At 46.9% G+C, this 20311-nt stretch overlaps 1 protein-coding gene across 2 annotated transcripts in view; it reads right to left on the reverse strand.

Moving 5' to 3' along the window:
- The window catches only part of PDIA5 (protein disulfide isomerase family A member 5), a 100380-nt gene that overhangs the window by 8870 nt on the left and 71199 nt on the right, over positions 1–20311 (reverse strand). For both annotated transcript variants that reach the window (XM_047790715.1, XM_047790725.1), the window contains 3 exons: positions 9606–9676; positions 8932–9092; positions 3260–3390 (listed from right to left, as the gene is read on the reverse strand). In XM_047790715.1, the coding sequence (XP_047646671.1) occupies positions 3260–3390; positions 8932–9092; positions 9606–9676 (363 nt within the window). The remainder of the gene's footprint in view (positions 1–3259; positions 3391–8931; positions 9093–9605; positions 9677–20311) is intronic.

The following is a 20311-nucleotide window of genomic DNA, read 5'->3' on the forward strand; positions in this document are numbered from 1 at the left end:
CACTGAGGAGGAGGCCCAGGAAGCTGCCGGTCGCTCTGGTCCAGAACCACTTTCCTGGTCCTTCCCTGAGCGCTGGCCAATCAAAACCTAAGCCCACCTCTCTCAACCGCTCTCTAGACACGGAACACTACTTCCAAGAGAGCAGAACTGCTTTGAGGGAAGAATTTCCCTGACTGAGGCAATTAATTCTGATCAAAACACAGGTGGGAGAGGCCAGATGCCCCACGGGGAGACCTGGCTCCAGCCAACTTCCGACAAACAGCCGGGCCAGGCCTCCCGGCCCTCCCACGGCCGTGGAGAAGCCAAGGCAGAGAACAGAGACAGCTTGTCTCATCTGCTCCCTCTCTTTTTAAAATAAGATAATAATGATTGGCATTTCAAAGAGTTCTGTGAAACCAAATTAAGGCTAAGCTACAACTCTAATCTGAATTTAGCACTCGAACGAGTTCCTGAGATGGGCAGGACCACCCATATGGCCTGGCTGGCAGAGTGGCCAGCTGGCCGCAAAGCAGCATGGACAGTGATGAGGAGGCGGCATAGGGGGATTTTCCCAGCATTCATCACAGGAGAAGAGGAGAGGCCTGGGCTGGTTACAGCAGACACCAGAACTGAGACAAGGCACCTCAGCACAGCCTAACTCATGCAGACGCTAATGACAACTACAAGAATACTTTACTGATTTGACCCAACAGAGGGAAGAATGTCTCAAATTCATGAAAATATCACAGTAAAGGAATGACAGTATATGGCTCTTAAAATGTTCAAAGAACCCAGTGTGCTGGTTGAGACACTCGTGAAAGTATACCCTGAGGCACCCAGAAGGCCCCGGTGAATGGCACATGCATGCCCATAAAGACATCAGGCTGGCCAGAAATAAGCTACCTCCTTTCCCCAAGTCTGGTATCACTGCTAATTTCTCCTTTGTAACCTCTCCGCTTCCTGAAAGCATAAAGGTCACTGGCGACCTAGTGCAAAGTCCTGCTACCATCAGTTTAAAGCATCTAGGTCTCAGATTAATGGTCTTCTGGTGCATCTCATTTTCTCATTATCCAAAAGAAAGAGCATGGCAGATGAATAACTAGAGGGGAGGCTGCTTTAGAAAGGGCATGAAGATGTTTCCCAGGGCGGTCAGGGGGGCAGAAGAGGCATGATTTTTTAATTTGGACTCTTTAAAAAGGCACCACCTCTGTGCAGCAGGAAACCAAAGCAGCCTCCCAGAGAGGGGAAAACGGAACAAAGACCAAGGACAGGACAGAAAATTCCAATTCTAGAGACTCAGCAAGCTGGCCTAAGAAGGGCAGTCACCATGACCGGACCCAGAGCAAAGGGGTGGGGGTGGGGGGTTGGAACAGGAGAGAACAATGAAACAGCAGGAGGAAGAGCTGTGTAGGATCTGGGGAGGTGGGATGTGAGAGACATGAAATGCAGGGGGAGGCGGGATGTGGGGAGGGAGAGAAATGGGGGCTGGCATTTGCTTTTCACTTTATACCTACTTGTATCAGGTGTGTGACCTTTCTGTAGTATTTCGAATCTTTATATATGTGTGTGTGTGTATGTATATATGTATACATTATATACTATATATATTATAAACAAGGCTATATAATTTTTATCATTGAAGAAATTTAGCAGACCTTTTTGTCTTTAGTGAGCTGTCCTTCTCCCCGCCCCTGTCCAGTCTCAGGAGCCCGGAGCAGAATTCAGGACAGGAAAGGGCGGGAAGGGAGGTGGCAGACACCAGGCACCAAGCCCTCTGCCAGAAGCTGAGTTGCTCAGTGATGGGCCCCGTGTGGACTGAGTTATGTCTCATCAGATCAGACCATGAGGCCCTTGAGGGTCTCCCAGGCCTCCTCCTCTCATGTCCTGGGCTCCAAACACCGTTCCAGCACACAGCAGTTATTTGAGGGAGGTCGGTGGCACCCTGGTAGGAGTCCCCACTGAGGTCAGAGGGGAGGGGGGACCATTTCTGGGGAAAACATTTAGTCTGGACTTCGTCATGTGTATCAACTGGCTGGCCGAGGACTCTTCTCTGGCCAGGTTGTCACCGCTGCGGGGAAAGTTCTTACCCTCTGAATCAGGATGGTGACAAAATAAAAGCACCCACCCAGACTACAGGAAGGGCTCTGTCACTAACTTGCTGCCAGGCCTTGGGCAAGTCACACATCTTGTGGGTCTCAATTCTTACCCCTAACTCTGACCAGAAGGAAGCCAACTTCTTAAAGTCCGCTCAGTCTTCCAGGCTTACTCTAAGGAAAGAGAGAAACTCTATATGGAACTGAAAGAGTGCAAGCCCACTTGCAGAAGAAAAGGCCAAACCAGAGAGAAAGGTCAGTTGCCTGAGGGTGGGGTCTGAGGCTGGGGGACAGTGGGGCCAGGAGGCCACCTGCCCAGACAGTGAGGGCACGGAAGAGACTTTACGAATTACTGACACTGGAGGGTTAGGACCAGGTTGAGCTGCCTGCTTCTCCGTGGAGTGCAGCTTTGTTATCCCCACTCTATTAGGCTAAGCTGGAACCTGGAGGCGCGCGGGGGGGGGGGGGGGGGGGGGGGGGGGAGGAGTGAGGACTGTGGGGGAGCGGTAAAGGGTGGAGAGAGAGGCTACAGGAGAGTAAGAAATTCAAGAGCCTATTCTTATGCACCAATGAACAACTTTGAAATGGGAAGACACAAAACCCAAGATCATAAATTCCCTGACTTAAGCTCTGATTAAAACAGGGTGGTGGGGGCAGCGGGATGCTGATCTAACATGACTGTACCTTTACCACAGCGTGAAGCCCATGGCTTCTGAGCCACTTGGGAAGGTCAGGGAAAGGAGGCTGGGCTGGGGGTGCTCAGACGACAAGGGAAGCAGAGGGCTAACGGGGCTGGCTGGATTTCCAGGTGCTGAGTTCCAAGGTTCCAAGATCAAGTCAGTGCCTGGAGGGATGGAGGGAGCCGAGGGGTGGAAGGATGCAGTCAGGTGGGAGGCAAGCAGCCAGGAAGATTCCAGGGACACGAGGAGACTGAATAGTTACAAGGCAGGCCCCTGCCACAGACAGAAGCAGGGGGCTTTCGGACTGATGTGAGGACAGAACCTGACAGAGTTGACGGCTGGCCCTAGATTTTGAAGGACCTCAGCCTGGAATGAAACCAAGAGCTCTGCTCACAGCACAGACAGCCCAGAGTTGCCTGCAGCTGCCCTGGACCCTGGGGGGAGCATCTCGGTTCGATCGGGCCCATCCCTCTGCCTTACCCCTTGGCCAGCGGCCCAGCTACTTACAAGGGGCATAGAACATGACCAAGGTGTGCTTCTTCCTCTTCAGGGTCTCCCGGAAGTTGTCCCCAGACAGATGCAACACGCTGGTCTGCTGCTCTTCCCAGGTGGGGTCTGGGGGTGGAGGGGCCTCGGGGCTGCAGGAATCGGGTTGGAGGGGGCATGGTCATTAGGAGAAGCTCATGCACAGGCAGGTGCTTCCACCGCCCCTCATCCCCAATCACTCAGGAGAGCACTCAAGAAAAAAATCCCTTTGCATCCTTTCTAAAACCGTTTTTTTTTTTTTTTTTTTAATTTTCCGCTGTACAGCACGGGGACCAAGTAATACATACATGTATACATACTTTTTCCTCCCATTGTTGTGTTGCGATGTAAATATCTAGACATAGTTCTCAATGCTAATCAGCAGGATCTCATTGTAAATCCATTCCAAGAGCAATAGTTTGCATCCGTTAACCCCAAACTCCCGATCCCTCCCTCTCCCATCAGGCAGCCACAAGTCTATTTTCCAAGTCCATGATTTTCTTTTCTGAGGAGATGTTCATTTGTGCTGGATATTAGACTCCAGTTATAAGTGATATCATATGGTATTTGTCTTTCTCTTTCTGACTTACTTCACTAAGTATGAGAGTCTCTAGCTCCATCCATGTTGCTGCAAGTGGCATTATGTCATTCTTTTTTATGGCTGAGTAGTATTCCATTGTGTATATGTACCACCTCTTCCGAATCCAATCATCTGTCGATGGACATTTGGGTTGTTCCCATGTCCTGGCTATTGTGAATAGTGCTGCAATGAACATGCGGGTGCATGTGTCTCTTTAAGTAGAGTTTTGTCCAGATAGATGCCCAAGAGTGGGATTGCGGGGTCATATGGAAGTTCTATGTATAGATTTCTAAGGTATCTCCAAACTGTTCTCCATAGTGGCTGTACCAGTTGACATTCCCACCAACAGTGCAGGAGGGTTCCCTTTTCTCCACACCCCCTCCAGTACTTGTTATTTGTGGACTTATCAATGACGGCCATTCTGACTGGTGTGAGGTGGTAACTCATGGTAGTTTTGATTTGCATTTCTCCAATAATCAGGGATGTTGAGCATTTTTTCATGTGCTCGTCGGCCATCTGTATATCTTCCTTAGAGAATGGTCTATTCAGATCTTTTGCCCATTTTTCCATTGTGTGGTTGGCTTTTTTGCTGTTGAGTTGTATAAGTTGCTTGTATATTCTAGAGATTAAGCCCTTGTCCACTGCATTGTTTGAAACTATTTTCTCCCATTCTATAAGTTGTCTTTTTGTCTTCTTTTTGGTTTCCTTAAAACTGAATTTAAAATCTCGCTTTAAAAAGGAACTCATGGACTTGGAGAATAGACTTGTGGCTACCAAGGGGGAGGGGGAAGGGAGTGGGATGGACGAGGAATTTGGAGTTAATAGATGCAAACTATTGCCTTTGAAATGGATAAGCAATGAGATCCTGCTGTATAGCACTGGGAACTATATCTAGTCACTTATGATGGAGCATGATAATGTGAGAAAAAACAATGTACATATGTATGTGTGAACTGGGTCACCTTGCTGTACAGTAGAAAATTGACAGAACACTGTAAACCAGCTATAATGGAAAAAAATAAAAACCATTTAAAAATAAAATAAAATAAAATAAAAATCTCAGTTTAAACATGAAGAAATCTGAACTATCAGCAAAGATTCCCTGTAAGGAGCTTATTAAGAAGCCATCCTATTGAAGTTCCCTTGTAGTCAGCAGGTTATGGATCTGGTGTTGCTGCAACTGTGGTGCTGCAGCCCGGGTTCGATCCCTAGCCCGGGAACTTCCACATGCTGCAGGTGTGGACGACAACAATAACAAAGCCGATTTATGAAGGTGTGGAAGACCTGAGCCCCTTTCCTCTCTAGGTGTGTTCTGCTGTCTCCTGGCCGTGGATAGAAACCCCGGCACTTGGGCTCCCCTCCTGCTCCTTCCTGTCTCCTCTGGGACCCTGAGGCAATCTCCGTTAGCTTCTGCTCCTGAGCCTTTGTCCCGATGGAGAGAGTGTGGGCTAAGGAGTGCGGTTGGTGTGGGGTCAAAGCCGGATAACTGACCAGCTGTGTGACCTCAGCTAAGTTACCAAAACCCTCTGAGCTTCCATTTTCTTTTCTGTTAAACGAGTACAATGATACCAACTTCCTGGGATCCTTATGAAGAGAAGAGACGGTAGGTAAAGCACGTGGTCGGTCCAGCAACTAATAGTCGCTAAGAGCCCAGCTGCTCTAATAAACAACAGGCATTTGATAAGGGTTTATAATTTTTCAGTCTTTCTGTCCACTGGTTCCCTCCACTCTGTGCCACAATAAGGCAGATCTCCAGGGTCTTTTAAAAGTCGCTGCTGCCCTTGTACCCCTTCCTACAACCACACTTCTCTCCCTTCTCTGAGAAGAGTGTCTGGGGGGTGGTCCATACCCAGTGGTTCATACCGCCCCTGCTTTCTCTCCTTCACCCCCCCGGTGGCCCCTGGCTTCTGACAGCTGGGCCTCGGGCTTCACGCCCAGTGGGTGCCGCACCATCCACCCCACGACCACTCTCACCTTCCAGAAGCCCTCCTACTGCGTGCCAGCAGAGACCCTCCCTCGCCTTTCTGACAGCCCTCTTTCTTCTGGCTCCATCTCTGTGCCCCTGCAAATCCTCAAAAGATCTCATCCATCTACGTGGCTTCCATAATCCCCTCGGCTGAGGACAACTCGAGCCCTGACCTCGCATCTAAGCCCCCTACTTTCAGCTACTTCCACCTGGAGGTTCCCCCCCTCCCCTGCTGGCACCCCAATCTCCACAAGACTTAGAACGCGCCCCACTCCTCCATATCTCCCAAATCAGCTTTCCTCTCCAACATCTTCATTTTGGTGAATGGCACCCCTGCTGTTGTGACCAAGACTGGCTTCACCCAGGCTTCTGTCTCCCCTCCTTCTTTGCCCTACAGGTCCCCTGTCCAACACCCTGGCTCTGTGGCTGACACTGCCCACCAACATTCTGTTCTGCCCTATCCCTGAATTGTGCCTCCCAGGCTGGCCTGCTGGTGGGCCCGTCTCCATCCCCCACAGCACGGCCACTGTGCCTAAGCCTGAAAATACCATCAACCTCTTCCGATACCGACTGCTCACCCTGCTGCTGGTGACCTCATCTCTCCATCTCAGGGCATCTGCTGTTTCTGCTCTGCCTGAAGGATCCTGCCAAGCTCCCCCAAGAGTTCCTCTTTTCTTTTCCCGGGCAAGGCCCTTTCACCTCTCTGAATCTAAGTTTCTTTTCTTTTTTTTTTTAATGCCCTTTTTTCGGGCATATGGTGGTTCCCAAGTTAGGGGTCCAATCTGAGCTGTAGCTGCTGGGCTATGCCACAGCCACAGCAACGCAGGATCCAAGCCACATCTGCGACCTATACCACAGCTCATGGCAATGCTGGATTCTTAACCCACTGAGCGAGGCCAGGGATTGAACCTGCATCCTTATGGATGCCAGTTAGCTTCATTAACCACTAAGCCACGATGAGAACTCCTGAATCTATGTTTCTTCATCCAGGAAACTGGAATAAAAACTCTGGCCTTGGTAGGATTTGAGGATGGAATGGGGTCACAGCTACAAAAGCCTTCTGCAAAGGCTGGGAAGGTATTAGCACTTAGGTGGTGGTACTGTCAGTTACAGCTTCACATGAGAGCTGGCATCAATAATAAACACAGCTTCTTTTCTTTGAGTATTTCCACACACCATGAACTGTGGTAAAGCACAATAATCCAATTTAATTCTGCAGACAAGTCTATGGGAAAAGTATTGTCTCCACTTTATGGATGGGAAACTGGGCCTTCACAGAGTCAAGTAAATGGCTTGGGGTCATGATCTGAATGCAGGGCTCTCAGACTCCAAAGTCTACGCTCTTATCCTAGGGCTTTTCAGGAGCTCAGCAGTGGTGACTATGGAAGGAAGGACAGAGACCCTCTGCACTTGCTATTTCTGTCCAGGCTCCTGGGCTGGGGATTAGCAACGATGAGTGCTCTTGATTCCCCTGGCTCTCTAACCACAGTGCAAGCACCAGGGACCTTGCCCAAATCTCCACCTTGTTCAGTTTTCCCCAGTGAACCAGCCCTGGCACCAGAGTGAGGCCAGAAAGACAGGTGTGAATAGCAACCTGACTTCTGCATCAGAAGCCTGAAGAGGGGAGTGCCTCATTGCTCTTAAACCCCTGCTCCTTTCAGGTCCCTAAGATAAAAGCCTGGCTACTCTTAGAATCCTCCCCCAGTGATAAGCAGGAAAAGCGGGAGGGGCTGAGACCTGGACCTCGCCAGCCCACTCACCTCTTGCCAGGGGCTTCTCCTGAACCTGGACGCAACTCTGCTCCCATTCTACCAGCTGGTGTTGCTCAAAGCCCCATGGCTGAGGGTTTCATTCACATCTGAATCAAAGCTTTAGGAACAAGAGCCAGGAATCTACACCTCAACACAGGGCTACACTATGTACATCTAAGTTTGAGGACCAATGTCCAAACAAAATAACTCCACCTGGATGCTGCTATTTTGCCCAGTTCTCTTGTCACCCTGTGACTCTAAAGTCTTGGTTCTCAAGTGGGCATCATTATGCCAAGTACCAGGGGCCCCTACAAAGGCTAGAGTATGTCTTCTCACTTTCTCTCCCCGCCCAGTGCTGAAATGAGGACGTATTCTCAAATATTCAAATTATGTGTGGACATGTGTGTGTTGTGTGTGTGTGTGTGTGTGTGTGTGTGTGTGTGTGTCAGGGGAGGGGGTAGCCAGGAGAAAGCATCTGTGTGGTGGCCCCGTTAGATACCCTCACAGGAAGGGGACATGCTAAGCCCTGCAGGTTTCAAAGCCCTCAGGGGAGGAACTACAAAGCTCCTCAGATTCTCTGCACTTGCAGGCTGCTGTGAGCTGACTTGGGGCCCCCGCCCCAAATTTCTATGTTGAAGTCCTGAGGCCAAGGACCCTAGAATGTGATGGCATTTGGAGTTAGGGTCTTGAGAGAGGTAATTAAGTTAAAATGAAGTCATTAGGGGACCCTAATGCAACCTCACTGGTGTCCTTTTAAAAGAGAAAAGCACAGACACAGAGGGGCGACCATGTGAAAACAAAGAGAGAAGAGGGTGCAGAGAGAGGCCTCAGGAAGGTGACCCTCCTGACACCTCAGACTTGGGATCTCCAGAATTGTGAAGAAATTAACTTCTGCTGTTAAGCCGCCCAGTCTGTGTTACTTATGGTGGCAGCCCCAGCACACTCACCCACAGGCTGAGGGAGCTTTTCAAATCTATTCTTAACCCCAAACCACCGCAGGCTGCCCTGTGGACATGCCTGGAGGCCCAGACCCACACAAGTCGAAGGGAATGGAACTTAGTATAGATGGTAAAACCTGGGGCTAGGACCCTGGGGAAAGGGGTCCCAAATAAAGAAACACACGGCTTCCTAGGGCTGACGAAACTGCGCCCAGAAGGGCTACCTGTGGCGGGGCTGGGTGAGGAGGACCCACAGTCAGCACACCAGAGGTGAGTCCAGGATTGAGAGGCCCAATCCGCCTTGGCTGCCGGGCCCGGAGCCAAAGTCAGCAGCTCCTAAGGTTTGCTTAGTCTCTCAAGGCCACTTCCAGGGGCCGACAGCCAGGGACAAGATGTGCTATCACGCCCATTCGACTTACTTCCGCATCCACTCAACAAAGTTCTTCTTTGTCCTAAGCGCAGGCACTGCATACTTCTCTCCATTCTTAAAATACTTGAGTGTAGGAAACTCGGAGATGTGGAATCTTTCTGCCAGGGCCTTGTGGACTGTGGCATCGACAGCTGCAAGGACACCAGAGCTCTGGGACAGGGGAGAGGCCAACCATGCACGACAGCCTCAGATACAGTGCTGGCAGCAGAGGAGCCCGAGCGCCAGCCCTCAACCCGCCCTGGGCCTGCTGGGACTTCACGGGGGGAAGGGGGGATGTCACAGATCCCGGGAACAACTAGACTGTGGCATGAACGTCATTCTCATTTGTGGGCTAAGATGAAGCCTTTCAATCTGCCCCACCCACGAGGCTGCACAGACTGCGGCTATTCCCAATAGACAGGGTTCCACAGAAAAGAGAGCCATGACCTGGAGGAAAGGTCACCTGGACAGGGGTGGGAACGTGACCCCCACAGTCTCTCTGCACCCCTCTGTCCCTGGTAGGGGTCCCACCTGTCTAAACATGTCCACTCAGGGACAGAGAAGGACTGCAAGCCTCCAGGGACCGGGAGAGCTGCTGCGGAGCTTGCATTTGGAAATCCTTGTAATGATTTATATTATTGACTAGGAGAGACCAGTAGGGGAGGTTAAGGAAAGGGAGCTTACGTCTGCTTCTCCATGGAGGACTTCTGCGGCATTCTCAAACTCTGGCTTCATTTTCTTACAGTGTCCACACCCTGTGGGAACAAATCAGGAGAAACCATTTCTATGGCACAGAGGCTCCAGCGATGTCTGCTGCTTCCATAAGACAGCTGGGTCCTACTCCCAGACCCAGGGGTACCCAGGAGAAAAGAATAGCAGCAGCTCAGAGAAAAGAAATCTTTTGCCTGATTGATCCACTGGGGTGGGTGGGTGGGTGGGGACAGAAGCAAAAAAGAAATTACTGCATTAACAGCACTGGTGATACACATATAGGTCCTGTGTGCCAGGCACTGCTCTGAGGGCTTGATATTCTCAATGACAGTATGAACTACATTATCTCAATTTTACAGGCGAGAAAACTGAGGCACCTAGAAGATGGATTGGCTGCCCAAGGCTGCAGACACAGCCACAGGTCACAGAGCTGGGCTGAAGACCCAAGCAATCTGGCTGGAAGTCATGGTCACCAGCAGCATGGGCTGCCCAGCACCATGCTATCACACCATCATCTTCAGGGCAGAAGGGGGTCTGGGTCTTGAACTGGGAATAAGAATTCAAAAATGAAATGCAAGCATTTGGGGGTGGAAAAAAAAAAATCAAGTTTCAATTGTCCCCAAAAGGGAGGAGGTATGATATGACAGGCATAGAGATCTGACTTGTCATTTCCAAATGAATGGTATTTTCTTGGGATAAAGACTGCTTGGGAGTTCCTGTTGTGGCGCAGCGGAAACGAATCCGACTAGGAACCACGAGGTTGCGGGTTCGATCCCTGGCCTCGCTCAGCAGGTCAAGGATCCATCATTGCCGTGAGCCATGGTGTAGGTCGCAGACACGGCTTGGATCTGGTGTTGCTGTACCTGTGGTGTAGGCCAGTAGCTACAGTTCCGATTCAACCCCAGCCTGGGAACCTCCATATGCCACAGGTGCAGTCCTAAAAAGACAAAAAAAAAAAAACAACAAAAAAGCTGCTTTGCCCTCCTCTTCTTACAACCATTTGAAAGCAGTAATATGTTATGAACAATAACATGTGATACGTTAAAAAGGAAACAAGCACTTCTATGTAGGTAATGACAGGACATTAGTAAAGTGCTTTCATTTTAGTAGATACAGTACTTTTTGGCATCTATACTGAAGGGGCTGTGAAGTAAGTAGGACCAGATTAGCTCAGGCTGGAGACAGCTCTAAAGGGAAACCTGGCTGGGGGGAGGAGGGGCACATAAAAAAGAGGTTAAGAGGATGGCAGGGACATTCCACCATCTCATGGGCTGTGCTACTGCTTGGGAGCTTAGAGCACCACAACACTACTACTGATGACCGGGATAAGGAAAGGCAAGAAAGGAAGACATGCGGAGACCAAGCAACATGCTACTAAAAAAATCAACAGATCAATGAAGATATCAAAGAGGATATCAGAAAATACTTCAAGACAAATGACAGTGGAAACACAACTTGCCAAAATCTACGGGATGCAGCAAAAGCAGTTCTAAGAGGTAAGTTTATAGTGATACAGGTCTACTTTAAGAAAGAAGAAAAATCTCAAATAAACAACCTAATCTACCATCTAAAAGAATTAGAAAAAGAAAAACAGGCAAAGTCCAAAGTCACTGGTCTTTAAAAGATAAATATAATGATAAATCTTTAGCCAGGCTCATCAAGAAAATAAGAGGACCCTAATAAATAAGAAATGAAAGAAAGATGAGAAATAACAACTGCTGGGGTTCCCATCCTGGTGCAACCCCTAGCCTCGGAACCTCCATATGCCATAGGCCGTGGGTGTGACCCTAAAAAGCAAAAAAAAAAAAAGATAACAAATGCTATCACATCTATACATATGTAAATAAAAAATCCTAAGAGAATACTATAGTTATAAACCAACAAACTGGACAACCCAGAAGAAATGGACAAATTTTTAGAAATATTCAAACTTCCAAGACTGAATTAAGAAGAAACAGGCATTCTGGCAGATCAATCACTAGTAGTAAAATTGAATTTTCTAAAAAAAAAAAAAAAAACTTCCAGCAAACAAAAGTCCAGGATCAGGAATTACTTAGTGGCCTCATGGTTAAGGACTTGGTGTTGTCACTGCTGTGGCTCAGCTGTGGCCTGGGAACTTCTAGATGTCCCAGGCATGGTCAAAAAACAAAACAAAACAAAACAAAAAAACAGACATCTTTTTTTTTTTTTCTAATTTGCCTTTTTAGGGTCGTACCCATGGCACATGGAGATTCTCAGGCTAAGGTTCGAATCAGAGCTACAGCTAACGGCCTATGCCACAGCCACTGCAATGCGGGATCTGAGCGGTGTCTGTGACCTACACCATAGCTCACAGCAATGCTGGATCCTTAACCCAATGAGCAAGGCTAGGGATCAAAACTGTGTCCTCATGGATACCAGTCGGGTTCATTAACCACTGAGCCACAATGGGAACTCAAAGACGTTTTTACAGGGGAATTCTACCAAACATATAAAGAAGACCTAATACCTACCCTTCTGAAACTATTCCAAAAAACCAAAGAGAATGGAACGCTCCCAACTTCTATGAAGCCACCATTACCCTGATACCAAACCACCACTACAAAAAAAGAAAATTACAGAGCAATATCTCTGATTAATATAGCTGTAAACATCCTCTACAAAGTATTAGAGCAAACCAAATTCAACCACATATAAAAAGAATCATATACCATGATCAAATGGGATTTATTTCAGAGATGCAAGGATGGTTTAATATCCAAAAATCAATCAACATGATAAAACTTATTAACAAAAAGAATAAAAATCACATGATCATCTCAACAGATGCAGAAAATACATTTCACAAAACTCAACATTCATTATAAAAATTCTCATCAAAGTTTGTGTAAAGGCCATTTATGACAAACTCACAGCCAACCTCATACTCAATGGTGAAATGCTGAAAGCCTTTCCTCTAAAATCAGGAACAAGATAAAGATACCCCATCTCACCACTTCTATTTAACACAGGATTGGAAGTCCCAGCAAGAGCAATCAAACAAGAAAAAGAAATAACAGGTATCCATTTGGAAAGGAAGTAAAACTGTTAGGACTTGCAGACAACATGATACTATATATAGAAAACCCTAGAGTCTCAACCAAAAAACTATTAGAATAAATGAATTCAGTAAAGTTGCAGGATATAAGGTGAAATACATGGAAATCTGTTGTTTTCTGTACACTAATAATGAAATATCAGAAAGAGAAAGCAAGAAAACCATCCTGCTTAAAAAAAAGAAAAAATCAAAAAGCCCCAGGTGGCTCAGCAGGTTAAGGATTTGGCATTGTCACTACCATGGCTCTGGTTACAGGTGTGGTAGGGTTCAATCCCCAGCCTGGAAATTTCCACATGCTGCAGGCATGGCCAAAAAAAAAAAAAAAAAAATTAATTAATGAAGGAGGTGAAAGGCTTATATTCTGAAAACATTGATGAAGGAATTAAAGTTGAGACAAAAAAACTGGAAAGATATCCCATATTTATGGACTGGAAGAATATTGTTAAAATGGCCATACTACTCAAAGCAATATACAGACTTAATTTAATCCCTATCAAAATATCCATGACATTTTTCATAGAACTAGAATAATTGCAAAATTTACATGGAATTTTATGCCAAAGCAATCTTGAGAACAAAGAACAAAGCTGGAGGTATTACCCTCCTTGACTTCAGACTTTACTACAAAGCTATACAGTCAAAACAGCACGGTACTGGCACAAAAACAGACATACAGATCTATGGAATAGAATAGAGAGCCCAGAAATAAACCCATGCACCTATGGCCAATTACTCTATGATACAGGAGGCAAAAATATACAATGAAGAAAAGGCAGTCTCTTCAAGTGGTGCTGTGAAACTGAATAGCTAAATGTAAAAGACTGAAATTAAAACATTTTCTCATACCATATACAAAAAATAAACTCAGAATGGACTCAAGACCTAAAGGTAATACCTGAGACCATAAAACTGCTAGAAGAGAACATATGCAAAACACTGACATAAATTGTAGCAAAATTTGTTTGGATCTATCTCCCAAGACAAAAGAAACAAAAGTAAAATAAAATAAAAAAAAAGGGACCTAATTGAACTCAAAAACATTTGTACAGCAAAGGAAACCACTGACAAAACAAAAAGACAACCTACTGAGTGGGATACAATATTTGCAAATAATATGACTGATAAGGGGCTAATATCCAAAATATACCAACAGCTCATACAACTCAGAAGCAAAAAAATAAAGAACCTGATTTTAAAATGGGCATAAGACCTGCATAGATGTTTTTCCCAAAGAAGATACACAGTCAACAGACACATGAAAACGTACTTAACAACACTAATCATCAGAGAAATGCAAGTCAAAACCACAATGAGCTATCACCTCACATCTATCAGAATGGCCCCCAAAAGTCTACAAATGACAAAATGTTGATGAGGATGTGGAGAAAAGGGAACCCTGTTACAGTGTTTTTGGGAATGTAAATTGATGGAGCCACCATTGAAAACGGTATGAAGGTCCCTCAAAAAACTAAAAATAGAACTACCATATGACCCAGAAATTCCACTCCTAGGTATATATTAAAAACAAAAAAACAAAACAATACACTAATTAGAAAGGATACATGCACCTCAATGCTCACTGCTGCATTATTTACAATTGCCAAGATATGGAAGCAACCTAAGTGTCCATCAACAGATGAATGGATAAAGATGTAGTACATATATACAATGGTATATTATTCAGCCATAGAAAATAATAACATTGTGCCATTTGTAACAATGTAGATGGACCTAGAGGGTAGTACGCTTAGTGAAACGAGCCAGAGAAAAATACTCTATGTCATCCCTTATATATGGAATCTAAAATATAAAACAAGTGAATTTATATAACAAAACAGAAACAGACTCCCATATATAGTGCACAAACCAGTGGTTACCAGTGGGGAGAAGGAAGGGGGGAGGGGCAAGATAGGGGTATGGGATGAAGAGATACAAACTACTATGAATAAAATAAATGAGCAACAAGGATATAACACAGGGAAATGTATCTATTGTTTTGTAATAGCTTTAAAGGGAGTATAATCTAGACAAATATGAATCACTGTGTTATATACCTGAAACTAATATAATACTATATAAAGCATAAATCAACTATATTTCAACTAACAAAGAATTGGACAAAAATTAAAAAGGAAAGACAGAGAGACACACAGTAATATCACTAAAAAAAGACCTTCCACACTATCGAGAAACCAGAGAGACATGGAAATAGCTTTCCTGCCTCCATCTGAGCACTTGCCTGGGACAAAAGTTCGTTTCCTTCAAGGTCATTCGTACAGAGCTCAGTTTCAGTTGCCACTGAGACACAAATAAGTCCATTCCATCCCTGCCTATTCCCAGCAACCTCAGTCCATGCTCATCTTGTTCCTCTCAGGGAGAGGGCCCCACAGTGGCTACCTAACAACCCTACCACCACCATTGATAACAGAAAATCTAAGAGTTTGAGTTCTAGGCAAGTGCTGTCAAGCCCTCCTCTGGACAGTGCTCTGGGGGAGCCAGGAGATGACTGGGGGGAGGAAACTCACTGACAGAATCCAGCCCAAGGAGTGGCTACAGTTCTCAGCTGCACCAACATGTTGGTCCTTCTCAAATGGGCCCAAGGACACCTATGGGCTTGTGGTCAGACTAGAACCCACCTGAAACCCTCATGAACTGTATGGGCATCAAGGTCATCAAGATATTGAAACAAAAGAATACTCTTTTCCAGAAATGAACATTTAGCACTATCACAACTCATTTGCACTTTCCCAACTGAGTTACAAAAGGGTTTTTGTTTTGTTTTGGTAAATTTTTTGTTTGTAACTGAAAACGTGATTTCCTTACAGAAACAGCCTTATCCACAGATTCTGTGCAGACTCTTAAGAACGACCACAAAATTCCATGTAACAGGATGTACTTGGAGCATTTAGAGCACATAGTGCTATTTATTTCACAGAGCTGTGCCCCAGATGGAAAGCACGCAGCCCAGAGTCAGCTTGGGACCCCCAGCAAGCCTATCCCTGCAGGCAGTAGCTGCTCACAACAGCAAAAGGGAGAGTATTCTCCTCAGCTCAGGGGGCACTCTGGGCCTTTTGGGGTCACCGACATTCTTGAGAATAATTTTTCTTTTTATGGCCACACCCGTGGCATATGAAAGTTCCCGGACTAGGGGTTGATTCAGAGCTACAGCTGTTGACCTATACCACAGCCAGAACAAATCGGATCCAAGCCACAGCTGCAGCCTATGCCACAGCTTGTGACAATGCTGGATCCTTAACCCACCGAGTAAGGCCAGGAATTGAACCCACATCCTCACGGACATTATGTCGGGTTCTTAACCCACTGAACCACAGCAGGAACTCCCATTCTTGAGAATTTTATGAAAGCTTCTCCCATACTAATGCATATCTACTCTACAGTTATGAATAACTTCAGCGGGATCCTATCCCCTGCCTAGCTCACAGACCCCTGACTGAGGCCAAGGCAGTCACTTTCCTGCAGAGGGAGGGGATAGAAGAACAAGGAGTTGTCCTCACAGGTGTCTATGCTCAGATATCCTTCCACACGAATCCACGTCAGGATAAATCAGATATTCTAGGGGAGATCCTACTGACTTACCATGAAACATACGAACTTTGTTTTTCATTCTCACTAAAATAAAAGGAATAAATCACTTTTCAGGGCTTAAAGACAGAAGACTCTAGGAGTTCCTGTCATTGCTCAGTGGAAATGAATCTGACTAGTATCCATGAGGATGCAGGTTTGATCCCTGGCCTTACTCAGTGGGTTAAGGATCCGGTGTTGCCGTGAGCTGTGGTGTAGGTTGCAGATGCGGCTTGGATCCTACGTTACTGTGGCTGTGGTGTAGGCCAGTGGCTGTAGCTCCGATTCAACCCCTAGCCTGAGAAGCTCCATATGCTGCTGGTGTGGCCCTAAAAAGACAAAAAAACAAACAGACAGAAGACTCTATAATTCTTAGGAAACCCCCAGGCCTGCCTCCAGTCTGAAAACAGCTCCCTGCATCTGACTCGAGGTGACCATCCATTCCCCCTGCCCCCTACCTCCCCCATTCCCAGGCTGGGCGGGGGGGCGGGGGGGGGCCTCTTCCTGCATGAAGAGACACCAAGGAAAGGAAGCTCAGAGGATCTCCTGCTGCTGATGAGTCTGCCACCCAAGAGTTCAGTCTGCCCTGGAGAGGCGGAAGTGACTGGTCTGAGTCAGAGCCACTCAGCCCAGCAGAGCACAGGGGAGGACACCTGGGCAGGCCTCAGGAGACATGGGCTCAAGGCTCCAAGTGACCTCCAGAGCGGGCAGGAGAGGCAGGAAGGGGCTGCTCCCCTGACCACCCTCTCCTCCCTCAGGATAGGAATGGTGCTGTCAGGCCAGGGCCGTGGGGGCCCAAGGTCAAGGTGGGCGGTGGGACGGTGGGGAGAGAAGGCAAAGACAAAGCTGCCTGTAGAAAACCACTACTTCTTCCCAGAATGTCCCAGGCAATGTGGCATGACCTCTGAAGATGAGAGTTCACCCTCGTACTTTTGTTAGGTTCGGCCCTTTGATGCCACTGCCTGCTGGGGAAGCAAAGAGACTCCCTATTGCCTGCCAAAGCTTCTATCAGTGGCAGGCTGGAGATAGACTCAGACAGAGAATTGCCTCACCGGGAAGAAGAGCTGTAATCGACCTGTGATGCCTGCCCACAACACAGAAGGGGCAGCTGCAGGAGATGACAGAAGGCACCAGATTCCTTAGCTTGTACTCCTGGTTCCCTCCTGAACTTGCAGCCCCAGCTCCCAGGTCTCCCAGGGAATAATAAAAGTGCTCTCTCTCCGCAGTGGCCTGCCTGAGCAGCCCCATGAGACACAGGACAGAGATCATCTGAAATGATGGCTCTGGGAGATAAAGTGATAAATCAGGGGTCCCAAGGCCACCATTAAACGAGATGGGATTAGAAGGTGGACCTTCTGTCCTCCAGCACCCAGCTCACTTCATCACAGCCCCTGCCCTGATGGACAAGGCCTCTCTACACGGAATGTCCACCTGGGCAGCGGCCCCTGCTTTGAGCCTCCAGTTCACTGGAACCCACCAAACTACCTATTTCTCGTATACTCACAGAAGATGTCTTCTTCATATATTTCTATGGCATTTCATTTTAGAGTGCCTTGTGATTGTTATATTGCTATCTTCTGATATTGAGGGGTGGCCAGGGCATCTTTCTATATCATAAATCATATTAAATTCCCTTGGTCAAAACTTTCTGATGGCTCCCATCACAGAGGCTCAAAACCCAAACTCCCTCCCACAGCCACAAGCCCCACAGCATCGGACCTTCCTACCTGCCAACCTCAGCTTAGGGCACCTCCCTTCCATCTCTACGCTGCAGCTTGTGGCCTCTTCCTGCTCTCCTATTGCACCAAGTTCATTTCTACCCTCAGGACTCACAAAATGCTATTGCCTGGAACATGACCTCCCCCAGGTCTCTGCACGGCTGACCACTTCACATCATGCAGGCTCCAGATCAAATTTCGCTTCTACAGAGAAATTCCCTGACACTTAACCCAAAGGAGCCTCAACCCATCACACTCACTTCCAATAGCCTGTTTCCCACCTGTACTCCAAATAGCTGGAATAACCTTAGTTGAACCTCCCAATCCCCCAACTGGGATGGAGGTTCCGTATGGCTTAGCGGTTGATCTCAATTACTAGCACAGCCCTGGTACCGGGGATGGCGCCCCATGCACTTTGCCAGTGAATGACTCTCAAGGCTGCACCACTGAGGTCTCCCCAAGCTTGAGGTGAACCAAATTCCTTGGGGACAAATGTCCAGCCAAATGGTTGCCATTTTGACTAAACACCTCTACTTAGTAAAATTAGCAGCTGAGCCACTTCCCAGGCACACACCACCTCACTTCCCCACCACCACTTACACACCTCCCCTGCTCCTTAGTAGGTCTGGAAAACATCTTCAGCCATCTCCAACATCTCTCGATGTTGTTCTGAAGTTTCCCACACATTCCTGAGGGTTCTCCTGATGTCGTTAAGTTTTAACTATCAGTGCCAATTCCCTCTGCACCCTGAAGGAGATGCTAAGGCCAGGCAAGAAACTTCTGTAACTAGTTTATGATGAGGTGACTGGTCGGGCCCCAAGGAGGAGAGAGGTCTGGCCGAGCAAACATCTTCCTCGGAAACTGTCCCTTGACCCTAGCCTCCTGGCCTGGTGTTCGGGCTGTGCTGGCCATGTGGGCTGCGGAAGAGCCAGAGGAGGACGGTTGGAAGCAGAAGCAAGACTCCAGCTCACTGCGTTTTACTGTCTTGATTGTGATTTGATGGGCCATTAAGTTTATTGCCAAACTTCCTTGTTGGGTTTTTATCAGCTGTGTAAATGCACTTACACTGATTTTCATGACCTGGCACAGAGGCTGCCCGTCAGCTCCTGGACCACACTCTTTGCTTGGCCTCCTGTCAACCCCAAGCCTCCAGATTCCTCTGGATTCCATTAACTTCAGTTACACCTATAATTTTATTACAGGCCAGCTCTGAAGACTTTCCTGGCTCCTGGAACCAGAATTTTCTGGGACCAGATTACTCTGGAAAGCTCCCAAGTACCCGGGACTCTTCCCGCTGCCTTGCCTGGACCTTGGCTTGGGGCACGCCAGGGTGGTGGGCTCCTAAAGATGCTAGCAGATGATGCTTTCACACTGTGACGGCCCCCCAGAGACCTCTGGGCTCTTCGGAGGCCTCGAGCTGTATACACACCAAAGCTGACAGACTCTCACAGACACCCTATGGCAGACATGCACTGATGAAAGCCTCCATCTATCACACAGCCCTCTTCTTGTGCAGAGAGAAATCTGGGATTTTTTCCCCCCTTCTGTTACATTGGTGTAAAATGTAGATAACAAGCTTTAAAGATTTTTCTTCCAGGCTTCTATTCTAAGTAAATAATCTGACATGTGGACAAATATTTATGCATGAAAATGCTCTCTACAGCATGATTTATAAGGGGGAAATACAGTAAACTATTTGAACCTTCAACCTTATGGTGCTGCTTAGGTAATTTATGGTGCCATTATATAATGGAATATTGTGTGACCACAAAAAGCATATAAAAATAAGCATTTTTAATAACGTAAGAAAAATACTTACAGGATGATGTTTAGAAAAATGTAAAGAAAAAAGCACAGAAATAAGAACTCAATGAATAAAATGAAACCCCTTCCTCCCACCTGGTTCAACAAACAAATGTAAAATCCAGATAAATTAAAAAATGAGGAGTTTCCATTGTGGCTCAGAGGTAACGAACCCAACTACTATGCATGAGGACATGGGTTCGATCCCCAGCCTTGCTCAGTGGGCTAAGGATCCTGCATTACAGTGAGCTGTGGTGTGGGTCACAGATGCGGCTCAGATCCCATGTTGCTGCAGCTGTGGTGTAGGCTGGCAGCTGCAGCTCCTATTCGACTCCTAGCCTGGGAACCTCCCTAAAAAGACCAAAAAAAACCCCCAAAAACCAAAAAACACACACACACACAAGAAAAAACCAGAAATAAGAAAAACAAAAACATTACCATACAGTACAGGACACTATTTTTATATCCTAAGGGTGTACTTCCCAAGCATCCTAGAGGTT

The sequence above is a fragment of the Phacochoerus africanus genome, chromosome 1 (assembly GCF_016906955.1).
Source record: "Phacochoerus africanus isolate WHEZ1 chromosome 1, ROS_Pafr_v1, whole genome shotgun sequence".
Lineage (NCBI taxonomy): Eukaryota > Metazoa > Chordata > Mammalia > Artiodactyla > Suidae > Phacochoerus > Phacochoerus africanus.